Below are 22,581 nucleotides of genomic sequence, written 5' to 3' on the forward strand. Positions count from 1 at the left end.
TAGCTGGACTTCTTGCCAAGAGTCCGGTCAGCCCGTCGACCCGCTTGGACTTCTCGCCAGCTATCCGGTCAGCCCTTCGACCTAGCTGGACTTCGTGCCAGACATCCGGTCAGCCCGTCGACCTGTCTGGACTTCTCCTGCACACTCTATCAAAGTGTCAGACAATAACAAAACTAACTTAACCTATTTGTCATTTATCAAAACCTGGGTTAAATCCTTAGTGCTAACCGCACCAACACAAGTATCTTGAGTGTGATCCATACTTTTGCAAGTTTCGCAAACACAAACTATTATATTGGTCGTGTTGTTCCCCATAGCCTCAAGCTTCTTGGTCAGAGCATCTAGCTTTGTAGACATGAGTGTGACTGCATCTACGTCGAATTTTCCTGACACTTTTATTGGATTTTCTGAGAAAGAACCACCAGATCTTTCGGTTGCCCACTGATGGTGGTTCTATGCCACATTCTCTATAATCTCTTTAGCTTCATCAAGGCTCTTGTTCATTAATGCTCCTCCTGCTACAGAATCGAGGGATACCTTTGTGTGATAATTGATTCCATTGTAGAATGTATGTTGAACCAACCATCTCTCAAGGCCATGATGGGGGCACTGTCTCAGCATACTTTTGAACCTGTCCTAGGCTTCAAATAATGATTCTAACTCTATTTGTTTGAAACTTGCGATCAAATTCCTCATGTGGGCAGTTTTGTTTGGCGGGTAGAATTTGTCCAGAAATTTCTGCTCACACTGCTCCCAAGATGTTATGCTATTTGCTGGAAGAGAGTTTAGCCACTGCTTGGCTCTGTCATTCAGGGAGAATCCAAAAAGAAGCAACCGTACTGATTTTGGAGGGACCCCGTTCACTTTCATAGTTCCACAAATCTCGTAGAAAAGCTCTAAGTGATGGTTTGGATCATCGTGCGATCCTCCTCCAAATTGATTCTGCTGGACCATGTGGATTACTGCAGGCTTGATTTCAAAATTGTTGGCTTCGATTAGCGGTCGAGTGATGCTAGATCAAACCCCTTATGCATAAGGTGTTGCATAATCCTTCAACAGTTTGTCAGCCATTTCTAAAGATTCTTGTGCAGCTTGAAATGCTTTTTGCAAGTTTCTTCTTCTCAAGAAAGTCCTATCAATCTCTGGATCGAATGGTAGAAGTTGTCTTGAAAGATTAGCTCTTCGTATGCAAAAACAAGATATGGAATATAGTAAAGAAAAAACATGAAATAATAATTTTTTTAGGCATTTTAATATAAATGCAGAAAATAAAGAAATACAAAAATAAAATTATTTATCTCTAAAAATACAAAATATTAGAAAAATGAAATATAAAAGAAGAAAATACAGTCTAGTCTAATCTAATATGATTTTTGCTAATGTTATAGATGCAGTCCCCGGCAACGGCGCCAAAAACTTGTTACGTCTCCGCAAGTGCAAGGATTCGTCGTTAGTACTAAAGATTATCGATCCCACAAGGACTGGTTATAAGCACTAGCAATGGTTCACTTAGGATTAGCTAAACTACCGATGGTTGTAAGTTATCTAAAGAAAAGAGATTGGGAAGCAGAAACGAGAACTAGCAAAAAAGAAGTAATTAACTTGGTTTATGAAGAGTTCTAGGAGTTCAGTTTCATTGTGGTGGTATTGATGTATCACATTCTATCCTTTACTCATTATCCATCAACATGCATTCGCCAGAAGCTAAAGCATCTATCCTTAAGTACCAAATAAAGAAGATTCCTATGAAATCTTGTTACGGTTAACCCCTGTCACTAGGGTGCCTCAGTAGATCATAAAAGCGCAACTCTAATTGGTGTCGTTAAGGATAGAAATAAGGAGCTTAGTTTGGTCTCTTACTTCCTTGTGGAGAAGTTGTCTCTCCTTTCAAGGAAGTACCCTAGATGTCTGTGAACGGGTTACCCCTGTTACTAGGGCCTCTCGGGTGTACGATCTAAGATACTCTCTCTATGAGATTAGAAATTCCTATACAATCAATTAATACGCAACAAGCATGCATAATATTTGAAACAAAGCAAGCGAAATCATCCAATGAATAAAAGCATAAATGTGAGTCTTACATCAAAACCAATCCACAACTACTCCCTAATCCTAGAACAAGGAATCTACTCCATAGACGCCGAAGAAAAACCCGAAGACATAATGTAATTAAGCATACAATTCTCAAACAAGAAGAGAGAAAGAGAAAGTATGCTTATCCAATGATGACGAGTGATTTTCGGATCCAATCCTTTGCTTCTGAAGTTGATGTGGTGATGAAGGATCGCTGGACAGAGGTCCTGGACGACATGGAATGACACCAAGATGATTCTTCCTTTGATGGCTCGCTTCCCGACTCTCCCCTCTTGAGGAGAAGGGTTAAAACCCTATTATAGGCTAGGGCATAGCGTCGCGGCACGATTGTGCGAATGTGGCATGGTCGTGCCTTCTTCTGCCTCTAGTCGTGTGGATCTAGGGCTCGGCTTCTGGGGCATGTACATGCAGGATTGCACGGCTGTTCCTTGCTTGGCTGCTGGTCATGGAGGGCACGGTCGTGCAAGTTTGCACGGCTATGCTCTGATCCTTCTCTGTTTGGCCACATGACCATGCAAGAGTTGCACGGTCGTGCACTGTCCTTCTTCTGTTTGGCCATACGGTCGTGCGAGGTTGCACGACCATGTTCTCTGCCTCGTTCCGGTACGTCGACAATCGCTGTTTTTGCTCTGAAAGTTGTCCCTATCAATATAAAACCAAACAAAGAGCAGATATCCGAACAAAAGAGTATTTATGATGAGTACATGATAAAAAAGATGATCATGCAAAGAATACATACGTATAAAGCAAGTGAATATGCGTTAAAATATGCATAAACGATCATAATATTTACGCACATCAAGTATATGATACATCTATTGTTGCATTGTCTACCATAGAGTCAGACAACTAGGTATTCAATAAGGTAGAGTTAAGTTATTATGCGATAATCAGATTGCTATCTATTTAGCGAAGAATTAGATGTATTATGCGAGAACCAAATACATTGATGTGAGGTTTCACAAGATCAAAGAGTTGATTGCTTCTGGAGAAATTAAACTTGAGAAGTTTCACACTGCAGATAATGCTATAAACATGTTGATAAAGTCAGTGACCATAGAGAAGTTCAAGCATTACTTGAACTTGATCCATATCTTTAGATGTTAGAGGAAGGAAGCTCAGACCCAGAGATCCAGATAGAGTTTTATTCAGATACTCATGTTCTTCGAAGGAATGAATATTCGTCATGGTGGAAATTATTGATGAGTGACTCATATCTGGATGATGACTAATATGAGAGACGTCGTGGAAGAAAAAATCTATTAAATTTTTCATAACAGAATTCTGTTATGATTTTTTTATAACATAATTCTGTTAAGATTTTTCATAACAGAATTCAGTTGTGATTTTTCATAACAGAAATTAGTTACGATTTTACTGGATTTGGGGTTTAGATAATATTTATAGGGATCATTATAAACCTATTATATCACGAGAATCATTGAATATGATTCAATTATGCAGAGAGAATTATAATAAATCTTTGGCCATTTTTATGAAGTAGGCACACTGCCGAATCATGGTAACTGTTCTTATTTCTCTTCTTTCTCGTGTTTGCTCTTTCTTATACATCTTTGTTTCATTGTTTCGCACAATTTCTTTCTCTCTTCCTCTTCTTCTGCGTTAGAGGTTGAGAGGTGTTGGTCCCACCTCTTTTTTTTCTGTGTTAGAGGTTGAGAGATATTGCCCCCACATCTTTACGCAATAAATATATAAAAAGTGCTCGATGTATATAATAAAAAATATTATAAAAAGTGCTCGATGTATATAATTTTTGTACCCATTAAAAAAAAATTAGTTTATCACATTGTTCATAGTTGTTATAACAATGTCAAAATAAGGAAATTTTTAATAAGAAACATGATGATATGATTGTTTTATTTTTTTATTTTGTTAAAAAAAACAGCACCCATTTAATAAAAATAATAATAAATAGAGCTTTTATTAAATTTTCATCTAATTAAAAATTTAAAAATTATTTTAAGATATAAAATCAAAAAATAATTCCTTTTCATTTTTATCATCTTGAGAATTGATCCCTAATCATTACATCAAAGAAATCATGTGTCCATCATCTGTGCTACATTTTGGAGATGATAAATAATTGATGAGAGAATATTAGATTAATGAATCATTCATTATGAGTATTTCTCAATTTAAATTGATTGTCAGTGAAAAACTTTTATAAAATGGAATTGATAACCAAAATTAATCAATATAAATTAAATAAATCAATACATCAAATCAAGGACTCCTTTCTTCCAAAATTTATTATGCATCATTTGATTTATAAAATACTAAGCTGTTTTGACCAAATTAAAAATTAATCTTAGAGTAATTTTGATTAAAATAGTTTTGACTGGAGCAACTCCTGTAGGAAAAACATGGGTATGAAAAGTTGTGGACGGAAGAGAGACTATTATGAAAGTTTTCGGTGCAGTGGATTGTGATTATGAGATTGTGAATATATATGACGCTTGTATTCATAGGGGTATAAATTTAGGATCCGGTCGATTTATGTGCGACATGATCTATGTGCGTCGAATATCAGATCTATCGAGAAAAATTTGGCCAAACGTATCAACCTATATTTTGCCATTGAAATCTATTTTGCTATCTGCTTAAGTGTGTAATGGATTCATTAATGTGCCAAATTTGAAACTATCGGCAATTAATTGTGAATTCGTAACCGCTCGAGTGAAATGATGAAACATTAATTGTTGGCTATTGGCGTTATGACTTAGTCAGTTGGAGGCAATGAATGACTATTACTCGATCATTCAATATAGCCAATGATGTGAACCTTATATATAGAGGTTCTTTCTTTGGCAAGAAAACAGATGCATAAATAAGTAGAACAACAAGAACAAAAGCTTCATCAACTTGCCGAGTGACGCACTCAACAGTTTTTCAATGATAGTATTCAGGTCCATGCTTGATTCACCATGAACATCTAGCGTTTGGTTGTCTATATAATCATTTCATTGTATCCTAAAAATTAGAAGTCCAACATGACCTCGAAGTACTATCGGAGGGGATTGATCTATTTTAAGGAAACTATATCTAATACAAGCCTCAGTAGTGATTAACTCTTTTCTCGCTCAGCAGTCTCACCTCCCATCCTGATAGCCCTACTTCTTGCCTAGCAGACTAGCCCGCTTGATGATCTCACCTACTTGCTTGGTACCTCACTACTTGGCTTTCCAGCTCGGCAATTCGACACAGTTTCGCTTGACCTCCTGTTTGGAAGTTTTTTGCCTAGCCATCTACTAGGCTCACTCAGCTCGCTCGAGAGTTAGACCTTCTCGACCCACTCAATAACTTGGTCCACTCAAGTTACTATGGAGATATAGACTCACTTGGGTCACTGAGGAGATTGACCTACTCGAGCACTCGATGAACACTCAACAACTTGACTTGCTCAGGTCACTCAACAGTCCTAACAATTTGGCCCTACTAGCAGTTCAACCTTCCCTGATAGCTTGGCCTTCCTTGGTAGCTCGACCTTTTGATAGCTCAAACAATTCAATAACTTGACAGCACATAAGGGAGATATTTACTTCGGCTATGTTAAAATTCGAACCCCAAACTTTATGATAGCAACATCTCATATGCTAACTACTAGACTATCCCGAAAAGACAAATTTTATAAGCCTTAAAACAGGATAAAATTGTCCAACACCTTCATCTTATAATAATTTTGATTCAACTTTAGTTAAAATTGCTACACCACCACCTTAGAACAACTTCAATGTGTTAATATTTTATACAAAGTAAATTTAAGATGGTATTATTTTATGTAAAAGTAATTTCAATATAATGTTATTTTGTAAAGTAATTTTATGATGATGCTATTTTTTATAAAGTAGATGGTCTAAGCAGAGCATATAGAAATATTTTGAATAGAAAAATATAGATGAGATTATGATAATTTTTGAAAGAAATTATATAAATAAATTAAATAAACTCTTAATTTTCACCGTCGATGGTGTTCCCTGTTCTGACGGACGAACCGAAGGACCAGACACAGGTATACCGAAAAAGCTACCCTAATGTTAAACATCGAGGGCTAGTTACAAGAAGACACGACGTCTGTGCATCCCTGAATCATACACGTGTCTTAAAATATGCGGCGATTTCGAAAATTGATGCTCCTTCGATAACACTGGATCATATCCTTCAGCCATCTTCAATCTTTGGTTTCGACGCCGCCTCCTCGCCGTTGAGAATTGAGAACTCGCATTTTTATTAACGCCTCGCCATTTATATACCGATCCGACTCCGACTCCGATTCCGACCTACTCTGCTTGTTCCTTCCTCTTTCTCAGGTTTCCGCCTTGCGCCGATATGCAGACTCTCCGTGTACCCACGATGGATGGCCTCCGCCTCCAACCACCCGCCCCTCCACTGGTCGCCCCGGCCACTTTCTGCCGTCGATGTTCCGTACGCCGACTCAGACCAGTCCGTGCCTCCGTTGCCGTGGCACCGCGCCGCGAGACGGATCCCAAGAAGCGGGTGGTCATCACTGGGATGGGACTCGTCTCCGTCTTCGGGAACAACGTGGACGAATACTACGAGAAGCTCCTCGAAGGGGTGAGCGGAATCGGGCTTATCGACCGGTTCGACGCCTCCAAATTCCCTACCAGGTTCGCCGGGCAGATCAGAGGGTTCTCTTCGGAAGGGTACATTGACGGGAAGAATGACCGGAGGCTTGATGACTGCCTGAGATATTGCCTCGTCAGTGGCAAGAAGGCCCTTGAGAGCGCTGGCCTTGCTATCGGCAGTGAAGCACTTGGCAAGGTATGGGCTTTCAGTTTTTATAACGAAATGCAAATGCAGCAGGAGATCTTGTTCTGATTTTTATTTCGACTGACTACTTATCCATTGAGTCGGCTACTTTTTTGTATATGGAACTTCTTAGATGCTGAAATCTTGGTAATCTAAGAATTTTATTAACTACATTGTGGATACTTTGATTTTTTATTGGAATTGTTTCATGGATACCAAATTAATGTATGAAATTAGAGTGAATCTAACTTATAGATTGGTAGGAACTACTTTCTGATAATGCTGAAAATTATCATACAAATCTTTGTTTTATTTACTGGTGGCCCAAATTTTCAGTTGTTTTAGTTTTAAGTATAAGCACCTGATCTATTTAATTAAACATGCCGAAGATATAACAGATAGGGTAGATAATATCACCTTCTTATCTAGATAGTGTTTGGCATATCCAATAATCATAGAAAAGCAATAGTTCCTTTTCCATGTTCAACAGGCATAATCATGTCATTAGGAAGATTGCCATTGGTTTGATATGCTTCATATCTGCATTTTTCCCCCTCAAGTGCTGCATTTTTAGTGGATAGGAAGAAGCTTAGTGTTCATGTATCTACTATAGTAGATAATTGTTGATATATTTTAATTGTTGTTTATCCATCATGTATTTGCCAAATTTAGATTGCGAAAGCCTTTTGTTTCAAATTTCAGTGAACAAACATGTTCTCATCAGAAGTGGTCATTCGTGATTGTTGAGTTTAGCTGATTTTATTCCCTGACAAACCAAAACTAAATAATTGGGACATTATGGTCTATTGTTGTTTCTCATTAACTTCTCTTTGAATGTTCCATTACAAACTTGTGTCTCTTAATCTGTACACAGTTTCTCTACCAAATTGATCATTGTTACCAATAATTTCTCTGGTGGCAGATTGACAAGGTACGAGCTGGGGTTCTTGTTGGCACAGGCATGGGTGGTCTTACAGTATTTTCAGATGGTGTTCAAGCTCTTATAGAGAAAGGACATAGGAAAATAACTCCCTTTTTCATTCCCTATTCCATAACAAACATGGGTTCTGCCTTACTCGCAATGGATATTGGTTTTATGGGTGCAAATTACTCAATTTCAACTGCTTGTGCAACCTCCAATTATTGTTTTTATGCGGCTGCTAACCATATTCGTCGAGGAGAGGCTGATATAATGCTTGCGGGTGGTACTGAAGCTGCAATTATTCCAATTGGTATTGGTGGGTTCGTTGCATGCAGAGCACTGTCTCAGAGAAATGATGATCCACAAACTGCATCAAGGCCATGGGACAAAGATAGAGATGGCTTTGTTATGGGTGAAGGTGCTGGAATACTGGTATGTATTTCCATGCTGCCTTGTTTCCTTTTTCTCACATTTTTTTCTTGTTATATATAGCATTGTTAACTATACAAGGAAAATAAATACATGGAGTAATTCTAGGAACCTAAATATGGTAACCTAAATCTCCTATTTATGAGAGTATATACAGCCTTTATTAGGGAATCAATTACAATAATTGAACTTAAATATAGAAATCTAAATCTCCTATTTATGAGAGTATATATAGCCTTTATTAGGGAATCAATTACAAAGCTAATTAAGCTATTGTAATTTATTGCCTATTACTAACATCTGCCCTCAAATTGGTGTGGGTGATCCAAAAGCATTAATTTGTCATTAAGAAATTTATGTTTTGGCTGTGAAAGAGCCTTAGTAAAAATATCTGCCACTTGAAGATGGGTAGAAACATGAGAAATAGAAATGATCCTAGCTTCGTAAGCCTCACGGATGAAGTGACAACCAACCTCGATATGCTTAGTATGTTCATGGAAGACTGGATCGGTAGAAATGTGAATGACACTAGTATTATTTGCATGAAGAGGAGTAGGATTGCATAGAGGAAAACCAAGCTCAGTTAGTAGACCACGGAGCCAGTGGATTTCTACACAAGCTTGGGATATAGCTCTATATTCAGACTTAGGACTTAGAAACATGGTCTTGTTTCTTACTTTTCTAGGAAATAAGAGCTAATCCAAGAAACATACACCATCGTGTTGTAGAACGCCTTGTATCACTACACCCTACACCCTACACCCTACACGTCTTGTTTTTTACTTTTCCAAGAAATAAGCGTTGATCCAAGAAACATACACCATCTTGTTGTAGAACGCCCGATATCACTACACCCTATATAATCAACATCACTATATGTTACAAGATCAAGTGAAGTAAAAGCAGGATAAAAAAGTCAATGATAAATTGTGCTATGGACATAGTGAATGATTCTACGAACTGCAGCCACGTGTAGGTGCCTAGGAGAAGTCTCGAACTGACTAATTTGTTGTACTACATAAGAGATATTAGGTCTAGAAATAGTAAGATAGATTAGGTTGCCAACAAGATTTCGATAGGCTATAGGAACTGATAACAAGTCACCCTCTTCTTTCCGCAGTTTGTAATTAAGCTCCATCGGAGTATCAAGGGGAATGGATTCTTGGAGACCAACAGCTGCCACCAAGTCCTAAGCGTGTTTGTGTTGTGACAAAAAAATACCATGGGAACCAACATTAATCCCTATACTAAAAAAATATGTGTGAGAGCCTAAATCTTTCATGTGAAAAGATCATTGCTTTAGTTGAGAGATAAGAACTAAATCAGTACCCGTGATTAATGATATCATCAACATATACTAAAAGAATGACAATACCCTACAAATAAAGATGCATCACACTTGCTTTTTAGAAAAGAAATCTTGAGTAAGGCAGAAGTGAATTTCTCATACCATGCATAGGGCACCTTTTTTAGACCATACGATGAGCAACGCAATTTGCACACTTTAGAAGTAGAGTTAGAAATTAAACTTGCAGGAGGACGCATATAAACATCTTCCTGGATATCTCCATGAAGAAATACATTCTTCACATCCATTTGGTGCAAACTCCAATTTTGTGAAGCCGCAATAGCCAAAATAGTGCGTATGGTAGTCATTTTGGCTACTAGAGCAAAAGTCCTCATAATTAATTTCATATTCTTGATTATTGCCAAGAGCAACTGAGTGAACTTTGTACCTATCTAAAGTCCCATCAGACTTAACCTTAACATAATAAACCCATTTACAGCCAAGTTGAGTTACACCAGTAGGAAAATCATCCACTTCCCAAGTCTTATTAGCTTCAAGAGCACATAATTCTTCTTGCATGGTCTGCTGCCGACATTCCTGTTTGACTGCCTGCGAATATCTAGTAGGAACAATAATGGAAGAGAGAGTAGCCGAGAGGGCGGATGTAGGATTATCCATGTTCTGGGATGGAAATCCAATGGTAAACAATGCCTTGCTTAAACCTTGCTACCTGAGTATTAGGAGCACCAGAAGTATCATCAAAAAAAGGCAAGAGCTGGAAAGAAGACTGTGGAGATGAAGATAGAGGAAAGAACCATTGATTTTTAAAAAATAAAGCATTCCTTGAAACATGAACCCGATTGGTAGTGGAATCATAGCGTAAAAAACCTTTTTGTGTGACACTGTACCCCTAAGAAACCACAACGAATAGATAGAGCAGAAAGTTTGTCTTTCTGTTGGAGGAAGATGCATAAAACAAACACACCCAAAAATGTGAAGATTTGTTTAAGTAGGATGATGACGATACAACTTAAAATATGGTGACGCAAAATCTTAAACTTTAGAAGGAAGTCTATTGATGAGAAAAATGACAGTAGTGAGTGTTTCTACCTAAAACTTAGGAGGAACAGATGATTCAACTAGCAAAGTCCTAACAACATCTAAAGATGACGATTCTTTCGTTCAGCTACTCCATTTTGTTGTGGAGTACGAACGTTGAGAGATAATTCCTCTAGATTGCAGAAAAGATTGGAACCCATGAGACACATATTCTCCTCCTAAGTCAGACCTAAGAATTTGTATATGAGCAGAAAATTGAGTTTGAACGAGAGCTACAAATATTTGAACATAGAAAACACTTCTGATTTGTGGCGCAGAAAATAAACCCGTGTATATTTGCTCTAGTCATCGATAAGATCACAAAATATTTGTAATGAGCATGAGAGATGGTAGGGCTAATTCCCCAGACATCACTATGTATTATTTCAAAGTTGTGTGTAGCTCTACTACCTTCAGATAGAAAGGATAAAATTTTACTTTTGCCAAGTTTACAAGTTGCACAATCAGCAGTAGAAGAATGCACTCTCTTATGTAATAAACCAGATTTCAACAAATGAGAGAGAATCCTAGAGTTAGGATGACCAAGGCGCTTATGCCATATTTCATTGGATACTCTAGACTCATTACAAAATAAAACTTGGACAAACGATGAGGAAAAACTGCAAGGAATAGGTAATTGCAAAAAGAACAAATGTCGATGCTTAGGCCCCTTCTCTATCAACTGCTCTAACATCCGATCTTGCACAACACACCATTATGAGTAAAATGAACATCACAATTTTGATCCATAAGTTGACCAACAGATACTAATTTCACAGAAAGATTAGGGGATACAAAAGCATCCTTAAAGGAAGAAGATACATCACCCACTACTCCAATAGGTAGATCACTACCATTAGCTATTTGAATGGATGAAGAACCACAATATTCTCTGATATTACTTAATCCATAAGAAGAATTAGTCATGATTAGAGGCACCTAAGTCTATGATCCACGAATCGATACAGAATCAGTATCTTGAAGTCCAATTACTGAAAATGCGTGCACAATAATTTCCTGCACTGACTCTCGAGTTAGAGGACGTGCTGTAGGCTGTAGAGCAGCAGGAGTTGTTGTAGCAGCAGCTGAGATAGTAGGTTGTAAAGCACCTGTAGTAACAACAGCATGATAGGCTTTGTTAGAGCGAGGAGGACGAGTAGGACACTCCTTAATGATGTGCCCAAATTGCTTGCAATAGTTATAAAATTTCTCAGGTAGTGAAGTGCAATATGGCCATATTTTTTATGATGTGCCCAAAGTCCTTTCCCTTTTCCTTGCCATATGCAGCATAAGCAACTGAAACATTATTAGAAGTAACACGAGTCTGCTCCATGATGTTCTGAGTAGTATTGATCCATTGTTCTTCACGCAAGAGTTCGCCAAAACAGATGTTCAAAGTTGGAACATGATCTTTATTTAATAGAGAGACACGAACAGATTCAAATTAAGGTCGCAGTTTCATTAGAAATTGATCTCTTTGACTGGTTTTATCTACTTGTTGTACTGCCTCCACACTTTCTGTAAAGACCTTAGCTATAACAAGATCTGAATAATCATTCCACAAAATTAGAAAACCAAAATAATATTCTTGAACTGATAGATCCCCTTGAGTATAGTTAGCAATGGCTAACTCAAGTTGAAAACGCCTTGCATTGTTATCTTGATTATAGACCCGCTTGAGATAATCCCACATTGCCTTTGCAGACTTATGGGGGTGTAAAGAAAGAATTAGATGTGGCTCCATAGAAACAAGAATCCAGGTCATTATTTGATTATCTTTAACAGCCCAAGCTGCCCTGTCTGCAGCAGCAGCTCCTTCTTTGGCGCTGCCATTTATATGACCCTACAGCTCCTTACCCTTGAGAAATGGCTCCAATTGAAACTCCCAGGCAGCATAATTTTTCCTAGTGAATTTGACACCTACATGATCTGACTTCTCCATAATTACTAAGGCTATGACTAAGAAGGCTAAGATTTCTTGGATGTTGGTTCTGATACCATGACAAAATGGTCTTCTCTTTAGAGAAGGTCTTTCATTATATAGGTAAGACTGCCAACTATACAAGGAAAATAGATACATGGAGTAATTCTAGGAACCTAAATATGGTAACCTAAATCTCCTATTTATGTGGCAAAAGACGATTCGCTAGCCCCAGCACTCCCGTCAACCCGTCCCTAGGCCAACACGGCTAAATCTCCTATTTATGAGAGTATGTATAGTGTTTATTAGGGAATCAGTTACAATATTTTACAGAGATAATTAAACCTAAATATGGTAAACTAAATCTCCTATTTTTGAGAGTATATACAGCCTTTATTAGAGAATCAATTACTGAGGTAATTAAGCTGCTGTAATTTATTGTCTATTACTGACACATTGTCGACAAGTATTTCGTCTTTTTTTTTATTAGAATTTTTGACTTGTAATGTGGCTTAGAATCAAAATTAGAAGCCTATTTTATGCTTGTTGATCTATGCCCATGCTGCTTTATTCAGTTATATTCATCCTGAGTGTTTCCAACTGTGTTATTAATGCATTTAAGGTTGGGTAATTTTACAACATTTGTTCCCCTAAATTCTTTGGATGATGATTGGGTTGTTATTTTGTTTGCTGAAGTGTTTCTTGTATGAGCCCTTTATAATTTATTTATATGTAAACATATCTGAATGTGATTTTTGTGCTATTTTTCTGAAATATTTTGTAGCGAGCAAATTATAATTTGTAAATCAAAGGCTTGATCATTGTCTTAAACTATGATAATTAGGAATTCCCAAGTCCAGATACAAGTGGTTTATTATATAACCTGCACGATCAATCTTTTTTTACATCTGAATAAGTATGACTGGTGTAGTTCTAACTGGGGGCTCTATATGGAACTTTTTTGATGGGTTAGCTCCGGTAAGGAAGTTCATTTTTCTAATTGACGCATCCATGATATCATTTAGGAAGCATCCTAATATTCTATATCATCTACTAGTTGTTCAAAGGCAAATTTTTTTTTTTAAAAATATTTTATTAGCAATTAATTTTTTTGTTACATTCTCATTGTCTTACCAAGCCCAGCTTGCAGTCATGAGAGAATATATTTTGATAGAGTTGTTTTAATGCTTCACAACCTTGTTACGCTTTGTATTTTTGAGCCATGAATTAGTGTATAGCACAAGTGCATTCTAAAAATGTTAAAGACGCCTGCTAGCAATGGCAAATTTTCCAAAAGAGTTTGTCAAAAGCTGCAGAGAAGCACATACATATTGCTATGAGCATCACATGCATACGATTTTGAAGATTGATACTCTTGTAGTGTTTCCTTGGAAATATATCATAAATAGTTCAGAGTTGAATAGTTTTCTTTATTGTGACAACCGTCCAATAATAGTATACATAACATTCTAGGATTGTTAGGAAATTCTTGGAATTATTCAGGATGAATTGTGCTCCTAGAAAGTAAGGGCACTTATGCATATACAATATGCAAAAACAATACTATTCATTACGGCGTTCATAATATCATCAGGCTGACAAAATGACTGCCACTGATGTTTGTGTATGACATTACAAATTTGTTTAGATTTTTTAAAACAAGAGCATATGTAATAATGAAGTCTGCTTTGCCATCATGCTCAATACGGGCTATCAATTTTCTAATATGTTAATCTGTCACCTAAGGTTTTTTTGCATGGTCCAATGATATTCAGAAGTTTCTTTCGCTTTGGTTAAACACGAAACCTTCTCTGCATACTTTACATTTCATTGTTTCTTACAAATTCACCTGGAAAAGGTTATGGAGAGCCTTGAGCATGCAATGAAGCGGGATGTGCCAATTATTGCTGAATATCTTGGAGGTGCTGTGAACTGTGATGCTTATCATATGACTGATCCAAGAGCTGATGGTTTTGGAGTTTCATCGTGTATAAAGAAAAGCCTTGAAGATGCTGGTGTGGCACCAGAGGAGGTAATTTAGCCCTTTTTTTAATTCTTTTTTACATTCTGGCTCATAAACATTACTTGAAGTTCAAAACTTTGTCAAATGAGCACAAAAGCATATCAAGTACCAAACTTTTTAAGTGTAGGCCAGTCCATGTAGAAAATTTCAATTCTTCTTCAGGTGATATTTGGTTGAGCTGTTAGTTTATTTTTATTATATAGCTATCTGAAACTAACACTTTAGAGAGCCAGTGTAAGGACTTCATCCTTCATTTTCTAAACTATGCTATTTAAAATGCTTCGAGCATATCTTTACCTTGATAGAATCAAATCTTTGCCTTGGATTTGATTCTTTTTCTTCTATTCCTTTTAACTGATCATTATATATACACAAAAATTTGCTGCCAATTCTTAGTGAACTGTTTCATGCATAGACGATTATGCTTATGTAGGGTGACTACTATGCTTGCCACACAAAATAAATGGGAAAACTGATGATCCTCTCTACTTCCAATCTGTATTAACTCTGATCTTTTGGAGCCTTAGTTACAAGAATCCTCCTGGCATCATTTCCCTCCCTAAGAAACCATGCATGCAGGTTAATTACATCAATGCTCATGCAACATCCACCCTTGCTGGTGATCTAGCAGAGATAAATGCCATTAATCAAGTCTTCAAGAACCCTTCTGGGATCAAGATCAACGCTACAAAGGTGAGCTCCAGTTGTTTAGCCTTTTCAAAGGTTCTCTATTCCTTTCTCTTTGTCTAACGTGTTACCATCTCCAGTCCATGATAGGGCATTGCCTTGGTGCATCTGGAGGTCTTGAGGCCATTGCAACTGTGAAAGCCATAACTACCGGATGGGTGCATCCTTCTATAAACCAATTTGTGAGTATAAAAATGTTTCATAAGGAGGAAAATTGGGTTAAATGAAGCCCATTCTAATAACCTTCTCTATCTACCGCTTTTTTTCCCTGTATGCAAAATTTAGTTAATTAATTCTAAAAGTAACTATGTGGTATATGGTGTTTCACTTGTAAGTCCTAGAAGAGAACGTACCAAGTGTTACAGTTAAAACCTGGGCAAACATCCTTTGTTTGGTGCTTTATATGTTGGCTCCAAAACTTTATCCTCCAAGAGGTTAAGTACTTGCATGCATTCCAATTAGAAGCTGATTGACTAATTCTCGCTCAGGAAAAAATCAAGTAGTTGCTACTGAAATATATAAGAAACCATGATAATACCAATCTTTCTAGTTCTACTTTTGTCAATAACAGAAAGTTGAAATTCTTCTCCATTTTCAAGATTATAATGAAGAGGTCATACTTTTATGTTAGTGAACAATTCTAAAAATATACTTTGTAAAATTAGTGAACATGGAGAATGCAAATTTCATTAGTTTATATTAGTGGTTAACTTATGCTGGTTTTCCTAACTACAGAATCCTGAGCCATCAGTTGAGTTTGATACAGTTGCAAACACAAAGCAGCAGCATGAAGTTAATGTTGGTACGTACTCTCTCACCCTTTCTCTTTGGTCTCATTGATATTCTCATCCCTTATTCTGCCAATATCTTTGCAGCTATTTCTAACTCATTTGGATTTGGAGGACACAACTCAGTGGTGGCATTTGCACCTTTCAAGCCATGATCACCTTCCATACGATTCTAAGTGGGCTGGCTTTTCCTAATCGTAGAAGAGTTAAATCATAGAGTTCTTATTATGCCTGTGTGGAGATTTTATTTTATTTTATTTTATTTTTTTGCAAAAGTAGCTCCAGTTGAAGCATTTTCTTCAGAGCTAATAAGTGGAGACTCTTGGCCATCTTATTCATGTTCCAAAATAAGTTAATCTCGTTAAGCTTAAATTGAAGGTACTTTTCTTCTTTCTGTTTTTGTTTACCTTCCAGTGAACATAATAGTCAAACTTCCTGAGTTCCTGATGAATTGTGGATCTTGGTGGTAAAAAAGGAGAATACGCTCCCTAATATCTCTGTCAATCCGTCCTAGGCTTAATGCGAAAGAGTTAAATTACGAATGGTTATTAATCATTAAAATAATGACTAGCACATAAAGGAGGTATTTATCTCGGTTATGTCGAAATTCAAATTTTAGATATCATGGTGATAACATCTTATGTAACCTTCCTGAGAGGACACTGATGAATTGTAAATCTTGCCTCTTGTCTTTGTTGATCTCCATGCATGAAATAAAAGTCTAGTTTAAGTTCTCCGCTGTCACCTTCCTCGGCATTAGATAGCCAAGTAGTTATGGCTTGAGATTACAAGCATTTTACCCATCTGGATTTATGTCATGCATACATACTCCAAGATTTTTAAACGTCAATTTTTTTTTGTATGTATGTTTTCCTATTTCTTTTATTTCTCTATATAAAATCAGCAATGTTCCATGGATGTACTAAGATTCCATTTTTATAGGTCAATTTGGTAAAGATACTAGTACATAACTAATATTAGGTTAGTAACTTAAAATATAGAAAAGTGGATGGAAGATTAAAGTGATTAATATAAGATGTTTATAAGGATGTATACATTTTTATTTAACGACAATCTAAGGAAAGAACATATTATACAACTTGCTGAAGAAGCCTTATAACATCTAAGGCGGTAAATAAGTTGAGTTTTAGGGTATTTAAGTTTGTTTGATAAGTTTAAAATGAACTAAGTTTTTAAAATAATTGTTCAAATTTGATTTGGTTTATTTTTTACGAGCTTGAGTTTGTTTGAAGTTTGACTTGAGTTTTGATTTGTTTAGATGTTATTGAGCTCTCAATTCAAATTTAGTTCGAGCTTAGTTTGTTTAGATATTATCAAATTCTAAATTCAAGTTTATTTAATTGTTAGAAACTTTAGCTTGATAATTTAAATTTATTTTTTATTTTTTTTTATTTTATTTATTTAGTATAGTGATAAGAGTTTTATTAATGAGCATGATTCGTGAATATTATTCACGAATGTTATTTATGAATATTGTTCATGAATGTTAACGAACTGAATACATATATGTTCAAGGTTGTTTGTTTAATTTAACGAGTTGTTCAAGCTTATTTATTTAATTAATCTTATATATATTGAACGAATATAAATAAATTTTTATCAAACTGAATATCAAATTAAAAGTACTCAAATGGTTTGCAAACAAGAACTGGTACAATCGATTAAAATTTTCTTTAATCGACTTAAATTCAAATAAAAAATCGATTGAAATTTTCTTTAATCGATTTAAATTCAAATAAAAAGTCATTGCGCTTCTCTTAACCACAGTTCAATTGACTCACAAAAGTTATATGCTCGAGGATTCTTACTTTACTTGCTTTTGCCTATACATGTCGACATAAAGCTCTAGGATTGAGCTTGGGCATTGACTAAGCTAGGAATGCATTTTCGTAGGTCAAAGGCTTTCTACAAGCTAAGTTCACACACAAAATCCATTGAATGATATTTACCCAAAATATGAAGCCTGAGATTACAATCTCACGTAATCTCTCACAGCTCATTATAATCTAGTACTTCACCAGCTTGTCACGACTCCATGTCTTCAAGTCTACCTACCCAACAGCGCACTATCTTTCAATACTTTCACCAGCTTGTCACACCTCCATAGGAAGCCATGCTCCTAGATCTTTTACATGCCCATAGAATGCACCTCTAGGACTTTATTTGCTTAACACCCTGTTTGGAAACAACTTAAGTGAAGGAATTGAATTGAATTCCATTAAGAATTGAATTCTAGCAGAAATTCAATTCAATTCCTATGTTTGGAATGGATTAGTGAATAACAGAATTGAATTGAATTCCTTAATTTGGAATCTATTTGAATTGAATTCCATTCTTATACATTTACCATTTTATCCTTATAACTAACCATTTAATAACAAAAACTCCATAAAAAATGTTAGCATACCACTCTTGTCCCAGAGCAGATGGCAGCATGCCTCCCTGCCTCCTCCGATCGCTGAGTCTAAGATTTACCAGCTTTAAGATCATGTCTGTAAGATTTGCCAGTTTTCATTGTTCCAGAGCAGATGGCAGCATATCAGTTTTAAATTGTCAGCATAAATGACTCGAGCAAAGCTTCAAACTCTGTAAGATACTTATACTCTTATTCTTCCATTCGATTACACCATAGCAAAGCTTCAAACTATAATTTGACTTCGTACAGTAGCTTGTTAGAAACCCAGAACACCATTAAGAAGTTGACTTGCATAATTTCTAATACAGCATAGTACAAGGTCAAACAAAGCATTCTCAACAAATAGGTTAATCCGTCAATGAGCTTATTGAAAGGCAAAGCTCAGCAAGAGCATGCACGTCAACTCCCTTAAATATAAAATTTATTTTAAATTTTATATTTGGTATAAAATAATTTTTTACCTGCTACTCTATCATTCTCTATTTAATAAATTTTTACCTGCTACTCTATCATTCACGGAATTTAAATTTTATAAATAATACTTTTTTAAATTTAGAGAAGGAAATTTATTTCTTAAATAAAATATATAAAATAAAGACAATAGATTGTACAATAAAAAAGATATATTTTACACAAAATTATGGTAGGCTGATGTTGTCATCACCACCATGCTGCAGTGTTGAAACTGCTTTCTATAATGTCGTAGCGATCCAATGTCGACCGCATCATAGTAATGTGTGGAGGAATAAACATCGCAAAGAGAATGCTTGATGTGTGTGCCGAGTACGAAGAAAAAGGCTCTTAGTTCACCTGAACTTTAAGCTTAGTCATGCCAACCTCCAGCTTTCCAACAATGACTTCATTTTGTTCGCCACGGGGCTTTGCATCTTTGATCCTAAGGCATGGATGCTGCAGACACTATGCTGCGGTTGGCTGATTTTCTGAAGCAATGTCAAGTAGGGGGCACAGGAACTCGGTAAACTTGCAGGCATCAGCCTCAGGAAACTTGTATTTCTCAACTAGTAGCTCGTCTAGTGGCGGCCAGAATTTGAGTCTTCGGGTCCTCTTGAGGTCACCATCCAATCCTTCCAAGTGTAATATTGTCTTCAATATTTTGGGAATTCATACTTCATATTGTAGAGCAAATTAGGAACAGGAACAGTGACAAATCAATTCGATTACAGAAACTAAAAGAGAAATGAAAAGGATTATATAAACAAAATTTCTCTAATTAGTCTTCCAAAGAATAATTCACCAAACCGTAGCAAACCTAACTTCTCCCCCCAAAAATATACCAAAGTACCAAGTTAAGTTATTGTATGAACACAACAACTTTCCCACCCAAAAAATACATACATAAAATCACCAACTTAACTTTTTAGCTAACCATTGCAAGCGTAGCTCTTCTGGGAAACCAAAAAAAACTCCAATAAGATTAGGATGTTCATTTAGCAATTCAACAGCTTCAAAAAGTTTGTCAACCTCCAAACCCAATTTAGCTACTGCTTCATATATTTCTGCAGGCTTCCAAACTTGAGTGTTTGTATTTAAAATAGCTTGTGCAATATCTTTCATTGCCGAAGACACCTCATTTAATTGGGATGAGTACTCATTTGTCATTGGTGCTTTTCTTTTTTTACCTTTCGCAACTGAAGCATTAGGTACAAAAGGATTTGATATTCCAAATTATGATCCCGGTGTTGATGACACACTTTCAAAATCAAAGGTAGAAAACTTATCCAAATAAACATGATTGTTTGCTTGCATCTCATCAATTTCATCAATAGTAATATGAGTCTCCTCCCTTTCCCACCTTTGTACTTTTTCTCTAGCACTCTCAGCTTGAGCTCCAGTTGCTACATCTTTCTCATATATCTCTCTGAGAATCTCCAAGTGATGAAGGGATTTTCCTTTGATATTTTTGTACCTTGGATTGGCCTAGTAACAAAAGGAAATCACAATAAGAAAGTTCGTAAACAAGCATGTGCAAGGAAGATGCTACCAACTATATTATAGGAAATGAAATAAAATACTCATACCTTTATCAGAGATTTCCACACCTCTAGAGGAGCCTCAAATGTTTTAAAAGAATCATTCCATCCTATTCTACTTTTCAACTCAATTTCTTTTGATAGCACCATTTGTTCTTTAAGAGTTTTGAGACGATTCATCACTTTGGTTTTGTTGATGTTCAAAGAAAATTTATCATTAATTTCCTCTACCACCTTCCTATATACTTCAGCAGAAAAAGCTCTATCTTCCTTTTGACCCTTACTCTTTTGCTCCCTAAGAACTTCAAGCATCACACCATCCATTTCTGTGGTCCACTTAAAGTATGCATTACAATCATTTCCTCCCACTTCAAAAACTTTTTCAGCATCCATATCACCACCTATAATGTACTGAAATTAAAATAACACAATAATAAATTATAAAACATGAAAGTTAATCATCCATTATAATGTCACATCCAATAACAACTAATAAATCAAACCATACATCAACTCTAGTTCATGTTTAAGAGCAACAATAATACACACAAAAAAAAATCAATGTCTAGTTATATAATCATTCCACATTTGTGCGGCAATAGAGTCTCTTAAGATTTCCCCCCTTCGTCCATCTTCTCCTCTAGCAATTGCTCCATTAGCAAGTCCATGATCGGGCTCATTATTCATGAGATCCCTATCAACTTGTGCAATAATTTCTTCATCTGGATCAAAATCCACTAAGAAGTTGTGCAAGATACAGCATCCTAAAACAATTTCACTCACTGTCTCTACATTATATCTAGACATTTCTGCTAATATTGGAAATCTATTCTTCAAAACACCAAAAGCTCTTTCAATTGCATTGCGTAATGAGGAATGTCTTAAGTTGAATAACTCTTTTGGGTTTTCAGGCGGATGTCGAGAATATTCTTTCAAATGATATCGAGTGCTTCGATATGGAGTGAGAAATGTTGACCTCAACATATATCCAGCATCGGCCAAGTAGAACTTACCTAAAAAATAGAATTTAAAATATTTATATAAAAAAATTCAGGAGTCTTAAATAGACATGAAACACATTTATGGAAAAACTTAATACCTTGAGGGGCATTTAGATTATCTTCTCTACTTAACGCATTATCTAAAATTCTTGAATCTGAAGCGGAGCCCTCCCACCCAGGTAATACGTACATGAATTTCAAGTCAAAAGTACAAGCTGCCAAGACATTCATTGTAGGATAGTTTTTCCTTCCTCTATACCTTGACACATCTTCTTTTGAAACCTTCACTCGGATATGTGTTCCATCTATTGCACCGATACAATTCTAAAAGTTTCAACATAAACCAGTAATCATTATCATGTGACATTACAAAAAAAAATTTAAAACAATATTTATATTTAAAAATACCTTAAAGTATGGATAGAATCTTCCTCCACTATTGAGTATTTGTGGTGAGACAGTAGAACCATTTGGTTGGACTAAAAATTGATCTTGAAGTGTTATTAAAGCTCTAAGAACTTTGTGGAAATGACGACTAATGGTCTCAGTAGATCGACGAAAGAAAAAACTTTCTGATCGAACACGTCCTTGACCACTTAAAATATGTAGAAACTTAGCAACTTGTTCCTCAACAAAACTGTATTGATTATCCCTCAGAAGTCCTCTTCCACGAAGTATTGCAACTAATCGAGTGAAAGCATCATAACTCATGCGTATTACCGAGCGTGCGTTATAATGGGCTTCTAATTGAGCCATCAATTCTCGGCGCACTTGATTTCCATTACATCGTTGTGATTGGGTAGTTGGTCTTTTAATACGAGACACATGTCGAGTCATATATTGCATGCAAGCTAAATAACCAGCATAAGCAACTATGGCTAAGATTGCATTTATATCAAATTGCCTCATATTACCTACAATGTAAGTGTCTTTCAATTTTCAAGATAATAAAGTTGTAAACAAGGCACAAAACTGTGGCTAAGACTAGTAACAATGGTGACAAAATTAAAATTATTGAAATGAGGATCTTCCTACTGTTAGTTCGAAGCAAAAAATGCCAATGACATTTCTTTATTAGTATATTCGAAAAAGGAGAGGTCAATCTAGCAAAGCA

The 22,581-nt window shown here is 36.0% G+C and overlaps 2 protein-coding genes and 1 non-coding gene across 3 annotated transcripts; 2 read left to right on the forward strand and 1 right to left on the reverse strand.

Moving 5' to 3' along the window:
• The first annotated feature begins 592 nt into the window (after positions 1-592).
• On the forward strand, positions 593-698 carry LOC122035585. Its single transcript, XR_006127123.1, has one exon. It is a non-coding gene; the product is annotated as a small nucleolar RNA R71 (small nucleolar RNA).
• Positions 699-6,281: 5,583 nt separating this feature from the next.
• On the forward strand, positions 6,282-16,489 carry LOC122034667 (3-oxoacyl-[acyl-carrier-protein] synthase I, chloroplastic-like). The gene is made up of 7 exons (XM_042593987.1): positions 6,282-6,894; positions 7,805-8,236; positions 14,399-14,572; positions 15,143-15,256; positions 15,331-15,432; positions 15,986-16,052; positions 16,126-16,489. The coding sequence occupies exons 1-7, from the start codon at positions 6,442-6,444 to the stop codon at positions 16,191-16,193; spliced, it is 1,410 nt and encodes a 469-aa protein (XP_042449921.1). The 5' UTR covers positions 6,282-6,441; the 3' UTR covers positions 16,194-16,489.
• Positions 16,490-19,837: 3,348 nt separating this feature from the next.
• On the reverse strand, positions 19,838-22,178 carry LOC122033868. The gene is made up of 6 exons (XM_042593024.1): positions 21,876-22,178; positions 21,566-21,791; positions 21,250-21,479; positions 20,515-20,877; positions 20,188-20,413; positions 19,838-20,124 (listed from the first exon to the last, which is right to left on the reverse strand). The coding sequence occupies exons 1-6, from the start codon at positions 22,176-22,178 to the stop codon at positions 19,838-19,840; spliced, it is 1,635 nt and encodes a 544-aa protein (XP_042448958.1).
• Positions 22,179-22,581: the final 403 nt, after the last annotated feature.

Source organism: Zingiber officinale, chromosome 11B, assembly GCF_018446385.1.
Source record: "Zingiber officinale cultivar Zhangliang chromosome 11B, Zo_v1.1, whole genome shotgun sequence".
NCBI lineage: Eukaryota > Viridiplantae > Streptophyta > Magnoliopsida > Zingiberales > Zingiberaceae > Zingiber > Zingiber officinale.